General features: G+C 49.9%; 1 protein-coding gene across 4 annotated transcripts in view; it reads right to left on the bottom strand.

The window, feature by feature from the left end:
- The window catches only part of vps8 (VPS8 subunit of CORVET complex), a gene marked incomplete at its 3' end in the record, with an annotated part of 108327 nt that overhangs the window by 21238 nt on the left and 65630 nt on the right, over window positions 1-21459 (bottom strand). For 2 of the 4 annotated variants that reach the window (XM_055930302.1, XM_055930304.1), the window contains 8 exon segments: window positions 1962-2033; window positions 2349-2387; window positions 2967-3086; window positions 14237-14309; window positions 14409-14451; window positions 14628-14679; window positions 17880-17969; window positions 18543-18765. In XM_055930302.1, the coding sequence (XP_055786277.1) occupies window positions 1962-2033; window positions 2349-2387; window positions 2967-3086; window positions 14237-14309; window positions 14409-14451; window positions 14628-14679; window positions 17880-17969; window positions 18543-18765 (712 nt within the window). 4 annotated transcript variants of the gene reach the window in all.

Genomic DNA, 21459 nt, shown 5'->3' with positions numbered 1-21459 from the left:
AGAGAGAGGAAGAGGAGAGAGGACATTAGGAGAGAGAGAGGAAGAGGAGAGAGGACATTAGGAGAGAGGAGAGAGAGGAAGAGGAGAGAGGACATTAGGAGAGAGAGAGGAAGAGGAGAGAGGACATTAGGAGAGAGAGAGGAAGAGGAGAGAGGACATTAGGAGAGAGAGAGGAAGAGGAGAGAGGACATTAGGAGAGAGAGAGGAAGAGGAGAGAGGACATTAGGAGAGAGAGAGAGGAAGAGGAGAGAGGACATTAGGAGAGAGAGAGGAAGAGGAGAGGGGACATTAGGAGAGAGAGAGGAAGAGGAGAGGGGACATTAGGAGAGAGAGAGGAAGAGGAGAGAGGACATTAGGAGAGAGAGAGAGGAAGAGGAGAGAGGACATTAGGAGAGAGAGAGGAAGAGGAGAGGGGACATTAGGAGAGAGAGAGGAAGAGGAGAGGGGACATTAGGAGAGAGAGAGGAAGAGGAGAGAGGACATTAGGAGAGAGAGAGGAAGAGGAGAGGGGACATTAGGAGAGAGAGGAAGAGGAGAGAGGACATTAGGAGAGAGAGGAAGAGGAGAGAGGACATTAGGAGAGAGAGAGGAAGAGGAGAGAGGACATTAGGAGAGAGAGGAAGAGGAGAGAGGACATTAGGAGAGAGAGAGGAAGAGGAGAGGGGACATTAGGAGAGAGAGGAAGAGGAGAGGGGACATTAGGAGAGGGAGAGAAAGGGGAGAGAGGACATTAGGAGAGGGAGAGAAAGGGGAAGAGGAGAGAGGACATTAGGAGAGAGAGGAAGAGGAGAGAGGACATTAGGAGAGAGAGAGGAAGAGGAGAGAGGACATTAGGAGAGAGAGAGGAAGAGGAGAGGGGACATTAGGAGAGGGAGAGAAAGGGGAGAGAGGACATTAGGAGAGGGAGAGAAAGGGGAAGAGGAGAGAGGACATTAGGAGAGGGAGAGAAAGGGGAAGAGGAGAGAGGACATTAGGAGAGGGAGAGAAAGGGGAAGAGGAGAGAGGACATTAGGAGAGGGAGAGAGAGAGGAAGAGGAGAGAGGACATTAGGAGAGAGAGAGGAAGAGGAGAGAGGACATTAGGAGAGAGAGAGGAAGAGGAGAGAGGACATTAGGAGAGAGAGAGGAAGAGGAGAGAGGACATTAGGAGAGAGAGAGGAAGAGAGAGGGGACATTAGGAGAGAGAGAGGAAGAGGAGAGAGGACATTAGGAGAGAGAGGAAGAGGAGAGAGGACATTAGGAGAGAGAGAGGAAGAGGAGAGAGGACATTAGGAGAGAGAGGAAGAGGAGAGAGGACATTAGGAGAGAGAGAGGAAGAGGAGAGAGGACATTAGGAGAGAGAGGAAGAGGAGAGAGGACATTAGGAGAGAGGAGAGAGAGGAAGAGGAGAGAGGACATTAGGAGAGAGAGGAAGAGGAGAGAGGACATTAGGAGAGAGAGGAAGAGGAGAGAGGACATTAGGAGAGAGAGGAAGAGGAGAGAGGACATTAGGAGAGAGAGGAAGAGGAGAGAGGACATTAGGAGAGAGAGAGGAAGAGGAGAGAGGACATTAGGAGAGAGAGAGGAAGAGGAGAGAGGACATTAGGAGAGAGAGAGGAAGAGGAGAGAGGACATTAGGAGAGAGAGAGGAAGAGGAGAGAGGACATTAGGAGAGAGAGAGGAAGAGGAGAGAGGACATTAGGAGAGAGAGGAAGAGGAGAGAGGACATTAGGAGAGAGAGGAAGAGGAGAGAGGACATTAGGAGAGAGGAGAGAGAGGAAGAGGAGAGAGGACATTAGGAGAGAGGAGAGAGAGGAAGAGGAGAGAGGACATTAGGAGAGAGAGGAAGAGGAGAGAGGACATTAGGAGAGAGAGAGGAAGAGGAGAGAGAGGATGTTATCTAGTTGACTTGCTTTGGCAATGTCAACACATGTTCCTCATGCCAATAAAGCCCTTCAATTGAAATAGAGAGAGATGCTGTACCTTCAGTAAAATGTCTACAATCCTCTGCTGGTACTCCAGAGCCTGCTTGTCATTCTTAAAGTCCTCGAACGTCTGAGGAGGGAGAACGGACACAATGTGGAGATACAAGAGAAACAAACCAACCATGAGAGCGGTTACACGAGGACAAGAACAATATGTTGGGACTGTTACCCCCCTGCTGGACGGACACACACACAGACACACACACACGAACACACACACGCAGACACACACACGGACACACACAAAGCGTCTAAGTAAAGATGTTTTTAAAGAGTGGGTCAAATAGGTCAGAAGGTGAAAGCAGAGAGACTGAGGTGATCTGACAGAACCTCTTGATGTGCTGTGTGGAAAAACAAACCAAGTGGCAGAATGACTCCTACTTACATGTTGACTGACCAGCTGTGTCTGTAGACTTGTAGAGACCTGAACGATTGGTACAGCTGGTTAACTGACTGACTGACTGACTGAGTCAGTGGGTGATCATTGATTGAATGACAGATTGATTGACTGGTGGATTGTATTGACTGATTGACTGGTGGATTGTATTGACTGATTGACTGATTGACTGATGACTGATTGACTGATGACTGACTGACTGTTGACTGACTGACTGTTGACTGACTGACTGTTGACTGACTGACTGTTGACTGACTGACTGTTGACTGACTGACTGTTGACTGACTGACTGATTGATTGACTGATTGACTGATTGATTGACTGATTGACTGATTGATTGACTGATTGATTGACTGATTGATTGACTGATTGAAACGAGAGAATAAGTGCTCAGTGCTCCTTTAAAAACAATTCTTAAATTAGTTGTGTGCTGGATCCTCATAGGTCAAATCAATCAATTGATGAATTGATTGGTTGATTGGCTGCCTCATAGGCTACGTAAGACCCATGCTAGGCTTCTACCTCTCCCTGTGTGGGTGGAGTTGGACTTGTAGTTCTCTGAGGTGTGGTTGTAGTTTTCTGTAGTGTTTCCCAGACTTGGCTCACCAGGGCCAGAACGTTGAGGAACTCTGGCGTGTCGAAGTGGACCAGGGTTCTGATGTAAGGGTATAACTCCTCCTCCTGACCCGCCTCCGCAGAGTGGAGCCTGATCAGGAACTCAAACACCTGGAGAGGACACAACACACACACACACACACACACACACACACACACACACACACAGAGACACACACACAGACACACACAGACACAGAGAGACACACACAGAGACACACACACAGACACAGAGACACACACACACACACACAGAGACACACACACAGACACAGAGAGACACACACAGACACAGAGAGACACACACACAGACACCAGAGGTTAGTGGTATGTTAAAGTTCATCACATCCTCAAAACAACATCACGTAACATACATGTAACATTGATCTGCCATCTGTATGAAAAACCACCACATCGTCACATGGGACCTGGTTTCCATGGATACCCCCCCCCCCCACACACACACACTAGCCTCTCATCCTAACCTGTGTGGTTGCCGTGGCATCCCAGATATAAACATGCAGAGAGAGCGAACATGAAAGAATATGGCCCATTATCCTCCCATTCAGACAGAATACAACTCTCTCTCTGCAATCACTACATTATTGAGAGGCCATGTAGAGAGAGAGAGAGAGAGAGGGCAAAATAACATGAAAGAATATGTCCCATTATCCTCCCATTCAATCAGAACACAAAACAACTCCCTCTCTGCAATCACTACATTATTGAGAGGCCATTTGGAGTGTGTGTGAGATTTGGGACGAGGGAGAGAAGGGGCCTTCAAAGATAAAGAAGAGAGGAGAGGTGGCGAGAGGGAGACGAGGGAGAGACGAGGGAGAGACGAGGGAGAGACGAGGGAGAGACGAGGGAGAGAAGGGGGCTTCAAAGATAAAGAAGAGAGGAGAGGTGGCGAGAGGGAGACGAGGGAGAGACAAGGGAGAGACGAGGGAGAGACGAGGGAGAGACGAGGGAGAGACGAGGGAGAGACGAGGGAGAGAAGGGGCCTTCAAAGATAAAGAAGAGAGGAGAGGTGGCGAGAGGGAGACGAGGGAGAGACAAGGGAGAGACGAGGGAGAGACGAGGGAGAGACGAGGGAGAGACGAGGGAGAGACGAGGGAGAGACGAGGGAGAGAAGGGGCCTTCAAAGATAAAGAAGAGAGGAGAGGTGGCGAGAGGGAGACGAGGGAGAGACGAGGGAGAGACAAGGGAGAGACGAGGGAGAGACGAGGGAGAGACGAGGGAGAGAAGGGGCCTTCAAAGATAAAGAAGAGAGGAGAGGTGGCGAGAGGGAGACGAGGGAGAGACGAGGGAGAGACGAGGGAGAGACGAGGGAGAGACGAGGGAGAGACGAGGGAGAGACGGGGGAGAGACGGGGGAGAGACGGGGGCTTCAAAGATAAAGAAGAGAGGAGAGGTGGCGAGAGGGAGACGAGGGAGAGACGAGGGAGAGACGAGGGAGAGACGAGGGAGAGACGAGGGAGAGAAGGGGGCTTCAAAGATAAAGAAGAGAGGAGAGGTGGCGAGAGGGAGACGAGGGAGAGACAAGGGAGAGACGAGGGAGAGACGAGGGAGAGACGAGGGAGAGACGAGGGAGAGACGAGGGAGAGACGAGGGAGAGACGAGGGAGAGACGAGGGAGAGACGGGGCCTTCAAAAGATAAAGAAGAGAGGAGAGGTGGCGAGAGGGAGACGAGGGAGAGACGAGGGGGAGACGAGGGGGAGACGAGGGAGAGACGAGGGAGAGACGAGGGCTTCAAAGATAAAGAAGAGAGGAGAGGTGGCGAGGGGGAGACGAGGGAGAGACGAGGGGGAGACGAGGGAGAGACGAGGGAGAGACGAGGGAGAGACGAGGGAGAGACGAGGGAGAGACGAGGGAGAGACGAGGGAGAGACGAGGGAGAGACGAGGGAGAGACGGGGGCTTCAAAGATAAAGAAGAGAGGAGAGGTGGCGAGGGGGAGACGAGGGGGAGACAAGGGAGAGACGAGGGAGAGACGAGGGAGAGACGAGGGAGAGACGAGGGAGAGACGAGGGAGAGACGAGGGAGAGACGAGGGAGAGACGAGGGAGAGAAGTGGGCTTCAAAGATAAAGAAGAGAGGAGAGGTGGCGAGAGGGAGACGAGGGGGAGACGAGGGAGAGACGAGGGAGAGAAGGGGGCTTCAAAGATAAAGAAGAGAGGTGGCGAGGGGGAGACGAGGGGGAGACGAGGGAGAGAAGGGGGCTTCAAAGATAAAGAAGAGAGGTGGCGAGGGGGAGACGAGGGAGAGAGTTGAACAGGTGCACAGCCTCCTTCATCCAGACCGCTGCCTCATCATTCTGGATGATGATAGTTCCCATCAAAGACAAGGAGGGAGGAGGAGGGAGAGAGGGGGATGAGAGGAGAGAGGGAGGAGAGAAGAGAGGAAAGAGAGAGAGAGGGAGGAGAGGGGAAAGAGGGGAAAGAGGGAGGAGAGGAGAGAGGGAGGAGAGGGAAGAGAGGGAGGAGAGGGAAAAGAGGGAAGAGAGGAGAGGGGAAAGAGGAGAGAGAGGGAAGAGAGGCGAGAGGAAAGAGAGGGAAGAGGGAAGAGGGGAGAGAGGAGAGAAGGAAGAGAGGAGAGAAGGAAGAGAGGGAGGAGAGGGAAAAGAGGGAAGAGAGGAGAGGGGAAAGAGGAGAGAGAGGGAAGAGAGGCGAGAGGAAAGAGAGGGAAGAGGAGAGAAGGAAGAGATGAGAGAAGGAAGAGAGGAGAGAAGGAAGAGAGGAGAGAGAGAGAGAAGGAAGAGATGAGAGAGAAAGAAGGGAGAGAGGAGAGAGAGGATAGAGGGAAGAGAGAAGAGAGGGATGAGATGAGAGGGATGAGATGAGAGGGATGAGAGGAGAAAGGGATGAGAGGAGAAAGGGATGAGAGGAGAGGAGTGAAGTGAGAAGGATGAGAGGAGAGATTAGAAATGGATGAGAGGACTGAGGAGAGAGGAGAGAGGGATGATAGGGGAGAGGAGAAAGGGATGAGAGTAGTGAGGAGAGAGGGATGATAGGAGAGAGGAGAAAGGGATGAGAGGAAAGAGGGGAGAGGGATGATAGGAGAGGGATGAGAGAAGAGAGGGGAGAGGGATGATAGGAGAGAGGGATGAAATAGAGGGGGAGGAGGACAGTCTCAGAGATCAAACCCCTCTTTGATCATGTTCTCCAATTCACCCTGACATCAAACACCACACACACATCCCACACACGCATATGGACACACACACAGATGACACATAGGCTATTACACCTGTTCAACGTCACAGTAACTTCAATCCCACACACACACACACACACACACACACACACACACACACACATACATAGGCTATTACACCTGTTCAACGTCACAGTAACATCAATCCCACACACACACACACACACACACACACACACACACACACACACACACACACATACACACACACACACACATACACACACACACACACACACACAAGCCTAAGTGCATCATTCCCACAGCAGCTAAGTTTATCCCACTAAATGCTTCCCTGTTCGGGACAAACAGGCCTGTCAGTTCTGCCGCCATCTAAAACCATTTAACTGGCTCTACTGAGGATGAATTATGACAACACTCTTACTGTGTGTTACTGTTACTGTGTGTTACTCTTACTGTGTGTTACTGTTACTGTTAGTTACTGTTACTGTTAGTTACTGTTACTGTGTGTTACTGTTACTGTTAGTTACTGTTAGTTACTGTTACTGTGTGTTACTGTTAGTTACTGTTACTGTTAGTTACTGTTAGTTACTGTTACTGTGTGTTACTGTTAGTTACTGTTACTGTTAGTTACTGTTAGTTACTGTTACTGTGTGTTACTGTTAGTTACTGTTACTGTTAGTTACTGTTAATGTGTGTTACTGTTAGTTACTGTTAGTTACTGTTACTGTGTGTTACTGTGTGTTACTGTTAGTGTGTGTTACTCTTACTGTGTGTTACTGTTAGTTACTGTTAATGTGTGTTACTGTTAGTTACTGTTAGTTACTGTTACTGTGTGTTACTGTGTGTTACTGTTAGTTACTGTTAGTTACTGTTACTGTGTGTTACTGTTACTGTTAGTTACTGTGTGTTACTGTGTGTTACTGTTAGTTACTGTTAGTTACTGTTACTGTGTGTTACTGTGTGTTACTGTTAGTTACTGTTACTGTGTGTTACTGTGTGTTACTGTTACTGTGTGTTACTGTTAGTTACTGTTACTGTGTGTTACTGTTAGTTACTGTTACTGTGTGTTACTGTTACTGTTAGTTACTGTGTGTTACTGTGTGTTACTGTGTGTTACTGTGTGTTACTGTTACTGTGTGTTACTGTTAGTTACTGTTAGTTACTGTTAATGTGTGTTACTGTTACTGTGTGTTACCGTTAGTTACTGTTACTGTGTGTTACCGTTAGTTACTGTTACTGTGTGTTACTGTTACTGTGTGTTACCGTTAGTTACTGTTACTGTGTGTTACTGTTAGTTACTGTGTGTTACTGTTACTGTGTGTTACCGTTAGTTACTGTTACTGTGTGTTACTGTTAATGTGTGTTACTGTTACTGTGTGTTACCGTTAGTTACTGTTACTGTGTGTTACCGTTAGTTACTGTTAGTGTGTGGTGCGGCAGCGAGCTGCTAGTCCCTCTACTGGGCCCAGTACCCCTCCCAGGAAGCGTGGCCGGAGCCACCGCAGGCAGAGCTGGGACCACCTTGAACGAAGGGCGCATGCCCTGCATCAGGAGGTTGATAGCTTCGATGGCGACAACAGCTGTTCCCTGTTGGCCAGTGATAGGCTGTTCCTGGGGGACGATGCTGGCACTGATCTACCAGGCTGACAAGCCATCAGAAGCAGCCAGCGGGGCTTCATCACCCCCAGCAGCTCGAGAGGCGGAACCAACTCACTTGGGGTAGCCACTGCACTGGACATCAACTGGTGGCCTGTGATGACTCTCCATCTGTCCCCATCTCTGCTGAGTTCCGCGATGCCTTGCAGGAGAGCTGGGCCTCTGCCAGGACGGAACCCGCGACTGAAGGCAGAACCCCCCCAGAGTCTTTGATGCGGACTTGAAAGCCACATATGGGTCCCTCTGCTCTCTTGGCCTCCTTACCAACACGGTCATGCTGCTGCAGGCCTACCTGCAGACAATATTTTCCTGGCTGTAGGAGAGCACATAGGAGCTCCCCCGAGAAGTGATGGAGGTGTCGCGTCTGTTTTCCCTGATCCAGAGGGATGTGGCCCGCGCCAACGGACGGGCCATGGTGCATGTGGTTACCTCCCGGCGCCATCTCTGGTTGGCCCAATCCCGTCTGCCCTCTGCTCTCCAGAGCACATTTGCCACTCACCCCATCACCACAGGTCTGCCGTTTGGCCGAGGTCGTTGATAACATTCTAGAGCAGACCGATAATGTTCGCAGAGACCGGGAGACCCTAGAAACGGTTCATGCAGCCTCCTCAGGCTCCGGGTCCAAAGGAGACAGACCGTCGCTACCCACCTGCACGACGGTGGGGTCCCTCTCCTGCCCCATCACCTCGTGCTAAGAGACTACAGCCTGTTTTTCCCACACGGGTCTTCCCCGGTTTTTGCAGAGGTACTGTGTAATTTATCCTTCACCGGGTTCCTATTCCTCTAAGCGGGTCACGACATCAGCTCTCCCAGGGCATCAGAACCCTGCTCAGTGGCCTTGTTGGCTTGGTTGAGCTTACGGCTTCCCTTTGTGACAGGTGTGATGGTGTCAACCGTCAACGCCATAAGGATGTGCCTGGGAGACCCAGGTGCTTGCGGCGCCAGGGGAAAGGCGTGCCCTGGCAGGACCCCTGACACACCCTTCCCCGGCTTCGGTGCTTCTCCAGGTCTCAAAGGGCAAAGTGGGAGGAGGGTGTGGAGTCCCCCTGGGTGTTGTCCACAATGCTCGAGGGGTACCAACTCCAATTCCGGTGCCGTGTCACCACGGTGGCCAACCCCCTGAAGAAAACCCTGCGGCTGGACATCTCACTGCTGGACAAGGGTGCCATCCGCAGGATCGAGACATCAGAACGACTAGACAGGTTCCACTCCACTTATTTTGTGGTTCCAAAAAGAGACGGAGGGTTTTGACCGATTCTGGACCTCCGCAACCTCAATGGGTACTTGAAGGTACTGAGGTTCCACATGCTGGCCCCAGCCTCATGTTCCAGGCCGTGTCCAGGGACCAGTAATTTGTGCCACTGAACCTGAGGGATGTGTACTTCCATGTCCTTGTTCTCCCAACTCATTGGCAGTACCTCCGATTCACTTTCGAAGGGATGGCTTACGAATTCATGGTTCTTCCTTTCAGCCTCTCCTTGGCACCCTGCACTTTCACAAAGTGTATGGACGCTGTCCTGGCACCTCTCACGTCCCGAGGATTGTTGATCCTCAATTACCTGGACGATTGGCTGATTTTTGCCCCGACCAGGATTCAGGTCCTGTCAGACAGAGACATGCTCCTGACCCACATCGGTGGGCTGGGCATTACTGTAAACGACAAGAAGAGTCATCTGACACCAACCCAGAGAGTTGCCTTCATTGGAATGGATCTGGAATCAGTCCTCATGAGGGTACGCCTGCCCACCAGAAGGATTCAGGCAATCCATCTTAACTCAACCACTTTCGGCAGGGGCGGGTGGTATCCGCTCTGACCTGCCAATGCCTGTTGGGCTTGCTGACGGCGGCCTCGTTGTTGATTCCCCTGGGCCTGCTCCATCTCCAGGATTCTTCAATGGTGGTTCAACTCCCACCTGCTACAGCCAAAGCACCACCGTCACCGCCAGCTGTGGGTGACCGCACAGGGCCTCAGGGCATTGTTGAGGTGGTGCTGTCGCTCCTTTCTTTCAGATGGGGTGGAGATGCTGAGGATGTGCCGCCGGGAGCTGGTCAGCACAGATGTCTCCCAGATCGGCTGGGGGGGTGTGTGTGTGTGTATGACCAAAGTCAGGTCGGCCAGCGGCTGCTGGCTACCGCCTTGGAGTGGCAGGCACATCACACAATAGAGCTCTGAGCTGTACTGCTTGCCCTGCAGTCTTTCTTTCCACATCTGAAAGGAAGACATGTCCTGGTGAGAACAGACAACACCACAGTTCTGGCTTACATCAACCATCAGGGTGGACTGAGGTCCCATCTCCTCTTGTAGCACGGGAGCTCCTTCTCTGGGCTCAAGGACGTCTAGCGTCTCTACGCGCAGCGCAGGGACTGGAGCCTACATCCCCAGTGCAGCAGTTCAGGATGGTGCAGGTGGACCTGTTTTCCTCCCTGGTCAATGCACACTCCCCCTGTGGTAGTCCATGTCGGAGCCACCAAGACCTCTGGGCTTGGATGCTCTGGCTCACGATTGGCCAGGGCTGGAGCTTTACGTATTCCACCCTCTTTTTCCCCTGATCCAGGCTGTGCTGGACAGGACCAGGATGGCAGAGCATCGACTGCTTCTGGTGGCCCCATACAGGCCCAGACGACCCTGGTTCAGCCTTCTCCTGTCCCTGTTGTCTGGGACATCTTGGCAACTACCCCTGAGACTGGACTTGCTGTCTCAGGCCGGGGGAACTCTGTGGCATCCGAGGCCGCACCGCCTCAGTCTGTGGGCTTGGCCACTGAACGGCACCAATGATCCATGTTAGGCCTACAGGAGGGTGTAACCGCAGCATACCAGTTGCGCTGGCGGTTGTTCTGCTCTTGGTGCACTGGTATTGAGGTTGTGCCCGAGTCATGCGGGGTGCAGTATGTCCTTCAATACCTGCAGTCTCGCTTGGATGAGGGCTTGGCAGCCTCTACACTGAGAGGGTATTTGGCACGCTATATCTGCATGCCATGCGGGGTGGATAGACAGGCCAGTGGGGAGCCATCCCTTGGACTCCAGGTTTATGAAGGGGGTTCGTCCCCTGCGTCCAGCTAGGACGCGGTCAATGGCGAGCTGTGATCTAGTCTTGGCAGCTTTGGCAATGCCGCCTTTCGAACCGTTGGAGTCTGCCTCCCTGAAACACCTCTCTATGAAGGTGGCTTTCTTGAAGAGGGTGGGTGAGCTCCATGCTCTTTCAGTAAGTTCTGAGTGCTACCGGAAGGACCCCGGTGGGAGGAGTATATCTCTACGCCCCAACTCTTCATTCCTCCCGAAGGTTCTGTCAGACAAGCATGTGAACATCCATTTTATCCTGTCTGCTTACGACCCCCCGGCAGTGGCGGGGGAGTCCGGGCCTCCCTCTGGCATGCTGTGCCCTGTGAGGTCACTGGCTGCCTATGTGGAGAGGACAAGGTCAGTGAGAACAACAGACCAGCTCTTTGTCTGCTATGATGAGAGAGTCCTGAGGGCTTGACTATCAAAGCAGAGGCTCTCTCACTGGATTGTGGACACGACTACGCCAGCATACCGCCTGGCTGGCATGCCAGTGCTGGGATCTGTGGTGGCACGTTCAACACGAGGTGTGGCTGCGTTCTGGGCTCTACTGAGAGGAGTGCCCCTCGCTGAGATCTGTGCTGTGGCCTGCTGGGCTTCTTCCTGCACCTTCGCTAGCTACTATCGGGTAAATGTGGTACCTTCCTCTGCGGTTGGTTCAGCGGTCCTGGGCGTCGCCTCCTTCTGGGGACTGTGCCGGGACCCCCTTCCACATTAACAGCCCCTGCGTCTCGGTCCCCAGCTGGGACTTCACCGCTGGCTGGCCAGGTCCCTCTAGCACCAACTAAATCTGATACGTGTTTACCAATATATTGGAGTGAACCAATATAGTGAAACATAACGAAGGTTACGTTTGTAACCACGGTTATGTGAGCTATATAGATCACTCCAATCCTCTACGGTGCTAGAGGCGCCTCAAAAATGATGTAGAGAACGTATCACGGACATATATGGCGGACCCCAGCAGTGACACAGGTGTACACGGGAGTAAATCTGTAAATCCTCACTTCGGATGTATCCCTCCGTCGCGGACTGATACCAATATATTGGAGTGATCCATATAGCTCACATAACTGTGGTTACATAAGTAACCTTCGTTACTGTTAGCGTGTGTGTTACTGTTAGCGTGTGTGTTACTGTTAGCGTGTGTGTTACTGCTAGTGTGTGTGTGTGTGTGTGTTACTGCTAGTGTGTGTGTTACTGCTAGTGTGTGTGTGTGTGTGTGTGTGTGTTACTGCTAGTGTGTGTGTTACTGTTACTGTGTGTGTTCTGTTACCGTGTGTGTTACATCTAGTGTGTGTGTTACTGCTAGTGTGTGTTACTGCTAGTGTGTGTGTGTTACTGCTAGTGTGTGTGTTACTGTTACTGTGTGTGTTCTGTTACCGTGTGTGTTACATCTAGTGTGTGTGTTACTGCTAGTGTGTGTTACTGCTAGTGTGTGTGTGTTACTGCTAGTGTGTGTGTGTTACTGTTAGTATGTGTGTTACTGTTAGTGTGTGTGTTAGTGTGTTACTGTGTCCAATGTCCTCCCAAGGACCCCCAACCACCCTAATCAGTCATTTGAAGAACTACAGAGAGATGAAACACCCTGCAGAGAGACGAGGATACCTAATTAACACTCCTTACAGCAACACAGAGAGATGAGAATACCTCATTAACACTCCTTACAGCAACACAGAGAGACGATGATACCTCATTAACACTCCTTACAGCAACATAGAGAGATGAGGATACATCATTAACACTCCTTACAGCAACACAGAGAGACGATGATACCTCATTAACACTCCTTACAGCAACACAGAGAGATGAGGATACCTCATTAACACTCCTTACAGCAACACAGAGAGATGAGGATACCTCATTAACACTCCTTACAGCAACATAGAGAGATGAGGATACCTCATTAACACTCCTTACATCAACACAGAGAGATGAGGATACCTCATTAACACTCCTTACAGCAACACAGAGAGATGAGGATACCTCATTAACACTCCTTACAGCAACACAGAGAGATGAGGATACCTCATTAACACTCCTTACAGCAACACAGAGAGATGAGGATACCTCATTAACACTCCTTACAGCAACATAGAGAGATGAGGATACCTCATTAACACTCCTTACAGCAACACAGAGAGATGAGGATACCTCATTAACACTCCTTACAGCAACACAGAGAGATGAGGATACCTCATTAACACCCCTCTTACAGCAACACGGAGAATACCTCATTAACACTCCTTACAGCAACACAGAGAGATGAGGATACCTCATTAACACTCCTTACAGCAGCACAGAGAGATGAGGATACCTCATTAACACTCCTTACAGCAACACAGAGAGATGAGGATACCTCATTAACACTCCTTACAGCAACACAGAGAGATGAGGATACCTCATTAACACTCCTTACAGCAACACAGAGAGATGAGGATACCTCATTAACACTCCTTACAGCAACACAGAGAGACGAGGATACCTCATTAACACTCCTTACAGCAACACAGAGAGATGAGGATACCTCATTAACACCCCTCTTACAGCAACACGGAGAATACCTCATTAACACTCCTTACAGCAACACAGAGAGATGAGGATACCTCATTAACACTCCTTACATCAACACAGAGAGACGAGGATACCTCATTAACACTCCTTACATCAACACAGAGAGATGAGGATACCTCATTAACACTCCTTACATCAACACAGAGAGATGAGGATACCTCATTAACACTCCTTACATCAACACAGAGAGATGAGGATACCTCATTAACACTCCTTACAGCAACTCAGAGACAGGAGAATACCTCATTAACACAGCCCTTACAGCAACACAGAGAGAGGAGTGAGGAGAATACCTCATTAACACAGTCCTTACAGCAACACAGAGAGAGGAGTGAGGAGAATACCTCATTAACACAGTCCTTACAGCAACATGGGGGATGCAGAGAGGAGTATACCTCATTAACACAGTCCTTACAGCAACATGGGGGATGTAGAGAGGAGTATACCTCATTAACACAGTCCTTACAGCAACATGGGGGGTGCAGAGAGGAGTAAACCTCATTAACACAGTCCTTACAGCAACATGGGGGGTGCAGAGAGGAGTAAACCTCATTAACACCGTCCTTACAGCAACATGGGGGATGCAGAGAGGAGTATACCTCATTAACACAGTCCTTACAGCAACATGGGGGATGTAGAGAGGAGTATACCTCATTAACACAGTCCTTACAGCAACATGGGGGATGTAGAGAGGAGTATACCTCATTAACACAGTCCTAACAGCAACATGGGGGATGCAGAGGTCTGTCAAAAAGGGGGAACCATTCCAGGAATCTGTCCCTGATACACAAACGTACCTGGTTCTTGACTTGAGACACCAGGTCCTCTGGGATGTCTCCTAGTGGATAGGCCCGGCCTGCCAGAGAGCAGCTGAGGGGAGGAAGGAAATATATTACTGTGTGACAGAGAGAGAGCGAGAGAGAGAGAGAGAGAGAGAGCGAGAGACAGGAAGTATAGGTGTGACTGTACCTGATATAAACGAGCAGCTTGTTACCCATCACCACCTGTTCATCTGTCAGGCAGAAATAGACAAATATTCTTTGAGTGATTTATTTAATAGTTATCAGAGATGTTGATATGTTGAAAAATAAATATTCTTTCTGAGCTATTTATTTCCCGAGGGCCTTGCCTTGACTCCCACTGAGAACACTAGGCTGGTGTTGAATGAATCATGGAATCAGTGCCTACCTGTGAGGGCCTTGCCTTCTCTCAGCGGGGGGCCGATGACCTGAAAGAGTTTCTGAAACACAGGAAGAGAAACCTCAGGGGTCAAGTTCACACATCTCCTTTGATTAAAAACTCCACTCTCTGACAGTTTGTCCCTAGGCTGTAGCCGTAGCACTACAGCCTTTCTTTATCACGATTCTTTGTGACACATCGTTTCATATTTCAAAAGGATTTTTCCAGCAGCCTTAGGCCTTCTTTCATTTCTGTTAGATTCCTTTTAGTTTAGGTTGGTCCATCGAACAAATCAAAGCCCGGGTCGTTCCCCAGGGGACTGGTAGATAATGGTGCTGAGAGAACCAGAGAACCAGAGAGAGAGGCAGAGAGAACCAGAGAGAACCAGAGAGAGGCAGAGAGAGGCAGAGAGAACCAGAGAGGCAGAGAGAGGCAGAGAGAGGCAGAGAGAGGCAGAGAACCAGAGAGAACCAGAGAGAACCAGAGAACCAGAGAGAGAGGCAGAGAGAACCAGAGAGAACCAGAGAGAGGCAGAGAGAACCAGAGAGGCAGAGAGAGGCAGAGAGAGGCAGAGAACCAGAGAGAACCAGAGAGAACCAGAGAACCAGAGAGAACCAGAGAGAGGCAGAGAGAACCAGAGAGAGGCAGAGAGAACCAGAGAGAGGCAGAGAACCAGAGAGAACCAGAGAGAACCAGAGAGAGGCAGAGAGAACCAGAGAGAGGCAGAGAACCAGAGAGAACCAGAGAGAGGCAGAGAGAGGCAGAGAGAGGCAGAGAGAGGCAGAGAGAGGCAGAGAGAGGCAGAGAGAGGCAGAGAGAGGCAGAGAGAGGCAGAGAGAACCAGAGAGAACCAGAGAGAGGCAGAGAGAGGCAGAGAACCAGAGAGAACCAGAGAGAACCAGAGAGAGGCAGAAAAACCAGAGAGAGGCAGAGAGAACCAGAGAGGCAGAGAGAGGCAGAGAGAGGCAGAGAGAGGCAGAGAGAGGCAGAGAGAACCAGAGAGAACCAGAGAGAACCAGAGAGAACCAGAGATAGGCAGAGAGAACCAGAGAGAGGCAGAGAGAACCAGAGAGAGGCAGAGAGAACCAGAGATAGGCAGAGAGAACCAGAGAGAGGCAGAGAGAACCAGAGAGAGGCAGAGAGAACCAGAGAGAGGCAGAGAGAGGCAGAGAGAGGCAGAGAGAGGCAGAGAGAGGCAGAGAGAGGCAGAGAGAGGCAGAGAGAGGCAGAGAGAGGCAGAGAGAGGCAGAGAGAGGCAGAGAGAGGAAGAGAGAGGCAGAGAACCAGAGAGAACCAGAGAGAGGCAGAGAGAGGCAGAGAGAGGCAGAGAGAGGCAGAGAGAGGCAGAGAGAGGCAGAGAGAACCAGAGAGAGGCAGAGAGAGGCAGAGAGAGGCAGAGAGAGGCAGAGAACCAGAGAGAACCAGAGAGAGGCAGAGAGAGGCAGAGAGAGGCAGAGAGAGGCAGAGAGAGGCAGAGAGGCAGAGAGAGGCAGAGAGAGGCAGAGAACCAGAGAGAACCAGAGAGAGGCAGAGAGAGGCAGAGAGAGGCAGAGAGAGGCAGAGAGAGGCAGAGAGGCAGAGAGAGGCAGAGAGAGGCAGAGAACCAGAGAGAACCAGAGAGAGGCAGAGAGAACCAGAGATAGGCAGAGAGAACCAGAGAGAGGCAGAGAGAACCAGAGATAGGCAGAGAGAACCAGAGAGAGGCAGAGAGAACCAGAGATAGGCAGAGAGAACCAGAGAGAGGCAGAGAGAGGCAGAGAGAACCAGAGATAGGCAGAGAGAACCAGAGATAGGCAGAGAGAACCAGAGAGAGGCAGAGAACCAGAGAGAACCAGAGAGAGGCAGAGAGAACCAGAGATAGGCAGAGAGAACCAGAGATAGGCAGAGAGAACCAGAGAGAGGCAGAGAGAACCAGAGATAGGCAGAGAGAGGCAGAGAGAGGCAGAGAACCAGAGAACCAGAGAGAGGCAGAGAGAGGCAGAGAGAACCAGAGAGAGGCAGAGAGAACCAGAGAGAGGCAGAGAGAACCAGAGATAGGCAGAGAGAACCAGAGAGAGGCAGAGAGAACCAGAGATAGGCAGAGAGAGGCAGAGAGAGGCAGAGAACCAGAGAACCAGAGAGAGGCAGAGAGAGGCAGAGAACCAGAGAACCAGAGAGAGGCAGAGAGGACACCTGTAATACATATACCACCCCCCTCCTCCCCATCAGTCTGCTTTCATCTGTGGGTTCAGAGGAGTAGCTGAACAACACACTCAGCTTTCATCTACCTTCACACTAAGAGGATCAGTCCCACAAGGGAAGGAGAAAGAGAGAAACACATAACACCAGGCTGAGAAAGACAGAGAGAGAGAGAGAGAGAGAGCGAGAGCGAGAGAGAGAGCGAGAGAGAGAGCGAGAGAGAGAGCGAGAGAGAGAGCGAGAGAGGCAGAGAGACAGAGAGAGAGGCAGAGAGACAGAGAGACAGAGAGAGGGAGAGAGGGAGAGACAGAGAGAGATGGATTGAGACAGAGAGAGACAGAGAGGGAGAGAGGGAGAGACAGAATGTGTGTGTGAAAGGTGTGAAACCTGTCAGTCACTCTGGATAAGAGTGTCTGCTAAATGACTAACATGTCAATAACTCCATAGGGTTGATGAGGTCATTAAACAGTGTATTACAGTACCTCCATAGGGTTGATGAGGACATTAAACAGTGTATTACAGTTCTCCATAGGGTTGATGAGGTCATTAAACAGTGTATTACAGTACCTCCATAGGGTTGATGAGGTCATTAAACAGTGTATTACAGTACCTCCATAGGGTTGATGAGGACATTAAACAGTGTATTATAGTACCTCCATAGGGTTGATGAGGACATTAAACAGTGTATTACAGTACCTCCATAGGGTTGATGTGGTCATTAAACAGTGTATTATAGTACCTCCATAGGGTTGATGAGGTCATTAAACAGTGTATTATAGTACCTCCATAGGGTTGATGAGGTCATTAAACAGTGTATTATAGTACCTCCATAGGGTTGATGAGGTCATTAAACAGTGTATTATAGTACCTCCATAGGGTTGATGAGGTCATTAAACAGTGTATTACAGTACCTCCATAGGGTTGATGAGGTCATTAAACAGTGTATTACAGTACCTCCATAGGGTTGATGAGGTCATTAAACAGTGTATTATAGTACCTCCATAGGGTTGATGAGGTCATTAAACAGTGTATTACAGTACCTCCATAGGGTTGATGAGGACATTAAACAGTGTATTACAGTACCTCCATAGGGTTGATGTAGTCATTCATTCCCCTGTTGAACACGTAGATCATGGCATCATACAGCTGGTTGTCCCAACACATCTGGACCACCTGGATACACAGCAAGAGAACAGGTTACTACTGGAGTCTACAGACTTGATCTGCTGGTGATTGTAACAAGGTTAATGACAGTAGTAAATATCTAGAGGGAAGAGAGGAAACACTGACAGACATCCCATCTCCTCTCCTCGCCTCTCCTCGCCTCTCCTCGCCTCTCCTCGCCTCTCCTCGCCTCTCCTCGCCTCTCCTCGCCTCTCCTCTCGCCTCTCCCCCCTCCCCTCTCCTCTCCCCCCTCCCCCCTCTCCTCTCCCCTCTCCTCTCCCATCCCCTCCTATCCCCTCTCCCCTCCCCTCCTCCCTCCTCTCCTCTCCCCTCCTCTCCCCTCCTCCCTCCCCTCGCCCCTCCCCTCTCCCCTCCTCTCCCCTCCTCTCCCCTCCCCTCCCCTCCCCTCCCCTCCTCTCCCCTCTCCTCTCCCTCCCCTCTCCTCTCCCCTCCCCTCCCCTCCCCTCTCCTCTCCTCTCCTCTCCTCTCCTCTCCCCTCCCCTCCCCTCCCCTCCCCTCCCCTCCCCTCCTCTCCTCTCCTCTCCCCTCCCCTCCTCTCCTCTCCCCTCCTCTCCCCTCTACCTGTTGTATGTCGAGGCTGGTGATGTCCAGATGTATCAGACAGTTCTCTACACTGTCCATCATGTTGTTATCCTGTAGGTGTGTCAGCAGGTCTCTCATGACGGGAGCGGTCACACAGCCCAGACGCTCCGACACGATGTAAGGTTCCAAACTCTCCAGGAAGACCCCCCGAGCCACACAGTTCTTCACCAGGCGGGTATATAGCTGGTTAAACAGTAGGTCCCTATAGGACCACAGAGAGAAGAGCACGTTCATGGTAACAGTTCTCCACCAGGCGGGTATATAGCTGGTTAAACAGTAGGTCCCTATAGGACAACAGAGAGAAGAGCACGTTCATGGTAACAGTTCTCCACCAGGCGGGTATATAGCTGGTTAAACAGTAGGTCCCTATAGGACAACAGAGAGAAGAGCACGTTCATGGTAACAGTTCTCCACCAGGCGGGTATATAGCTGGTTAAACAGTAGGTCCCTATAGGACAACAGAGAGAAGAGCACGTCCATGGTAACAGTTCTTCACCAGGCGGGTATATAGCTGGTTAAACAGTAGGTCCCTATAGGACAACAGAGAGAAGAGCACGTCCATGGTAACAGTTCTTCACCAGGCGGGTATATAGCTGGTTAAACAGTAGGTCCCTATAGGACAACAGAGAGAAGAGCACGTCCATAGTAACAGTTCTTCACCAGGCGGGTACAGTATATAGCTGGTTAAACAGAAGGTTAAAACACCAGTCTCAACGTCAACAGTGAAGAGGCGACTCCGGGATGCTGGCCTTCTGAATGCAATAGCCTTCATTTCTCAGAACAAGTATAGACTGACGAATTTCAGAAGAAAGGTCTTTGTTTCTGACCATTTTGAACCCACAAATGCTGTGGCTCCAGATACTCAACTAGTCTAAAGAAGGAAGTTTTATTGCTTCTTTAAGCAGAACAACAGTTTTCAGCTGTACTAACATAATTGCAAAAGGGTTTTCTAATGGTTAATTAGCATTTTAAAAGTATAAACTTGGATTAGCTAACACAACGTGCCATTGGAACACAGGAGGGATGGTTGCTAATAATGGGCCTCTGTACGCCTATGTAGATATTCCATAAGATATCTGCCGTTTCCAGCTACAATAGTCATTAACAACATTAACAATGTCTACACTGTATTTCTGATCAATTTTATGTTATTTTAAATGGACCAATATTTTGCTTTTCTTTCCGAAAACAAGGACATTTCTAAGTGACCCCAAACTTTTGAACGGTAGTGTATGTGTTATGGCTTCACACCCCCTGCTATATTGTGGATAAAAAGTTAACTTTCTAACAGAACACAGAGGGTGTTCTTTAATGGAAACCTCTCCAACAAAATCCAGGTAGAATCAGGAATTCCCCAGGGCAGCTGTCTAGGCCCATTACTTTTTTCAATCTTCACTAACGACATGCCGGTGGCTTTGAGTAAAGACAGTGTGTCTATGTTGCAGATGACTCAACACTTTACACGTCAGCTACTACAGCGACTGAAATGACTACAACACTTAACAAAGAGTTGCAGTTAGTTTCAGAGTGTGTGGCAAGGAATAAGTTAGTCCTAAATATTTCTAAAACTAAAAGCATTGTAATTGGGACAAATCATTCACTTAACCCTAAACCTCAACTAAATCTTGTAATAAATAATGTGGAAATAGAACAAGTTGAGGTGACTAAACTGCTTGGAGTAACCCTAGATTGTAAACTGTCATGGTCAAAACATATTGATACAGTAGTAATGGGGAGAAGTCTGTCCATAATAAGGTGATGCTCTGCCTTCTTAACAACACTGTCAACAAGGCAGGTCCTACGGGCCCTAGTTTTGTCACATCTGGACTACTGTCCAGTCGTGTGGTCAGGTGACACAAAGTTGCAATTGGCTCAGAACAGGGCAGCACGGATGTACACAGACAGCTAATGTTAATAATATGCATGTCAATCTCTTCTGGCTGAAAGTGGAGGAGAGATTGACTTCATCACTACTTGTATTTATGTTGAATGCACCGAGCTGTCTGTCTAAACTACTGGCACACAGCTCAGACACCCCTGCATACCCCACAAGACATACCACCAGAGGTCTCTTCACAGTCCACAAGTCCAGAACAGACTATGGCAGGTGCACAGTACTACATAGAGTCATGACTACATGGAACTATATTCCACATCAGGTAACTGATGCCAGCAGTAGAATCAGATTTAAAAAGCAGGTAAAAATACACCTTATGGAACAGCGGGGACTGTGAAGAGACACACACTCAGGCACAGACACATGCATACACACACTACACACACACATAGATTTAGTACTGTAGATATGTGGTAGTTGCCTTGGCAGCAGCTAATGGGGATCCATAATGAATATAAATGCCAGAAGGCTCTGGGGCAGGGATGGGACCATAATAGACTGATAATAGAATTCTCTGGAGCAGGGTCGGGATGGCTGTTCTTAAGTGAAGGAAGGAGCCTTTTAGTCCAGTCAAAGTGCAGCAGAGTAGCAGCCCCTTCGGCCCAGAGGTGGACAGAGAAAGGAAGATCTTTATCTCTCTCTCCAAACTAAAGGCCGAACACCACAAAGGGTTATGAAGGAACAAACTGAAAGCCTGTTCACACAGGAACAAACTGAAAGCCTGTTCACACAGGAACAAACTGAAAGCCTGTTCACACAGGAACAAACTGAAAGCCTGTTCACACAGGAACAAACTGAAAGCCTGTTCACACAGGAACAAACTGAAAGCCTGTTCACACAGGAACAAACTGAAAGCCTGTTCACACAGGAACAAACTGAAAGCCTGTTCACACAGGAACAAACTGAAAGCCTGTTCACACAGGAACAAACTGAAAGCACGTTCACACAGGAACAAACTGAAAGCACGTTCACACAGGAACAAACAAACTGAAAGCACGT

Source organism: Salvelinus fontinalis, chromosome 7 (assembly GCF_029448725.1).
Source record: "Salvelinus fontinalis isolate EN_2023a chromosome 7, ASM2944872v1, whole genome shotgun sequence".
Classification (NCBI taxonomy): Eukaryota; Metazoa; Chordata; class Actinopteri; order Salmoniformes; family Salmonidae; genus Salvelinus; species Salvelinus fontinalis.
Note: the sequence above shows the minus strand (reverse complement) of the source record. Positions and strands in the feature narration are given on the sequence as shown.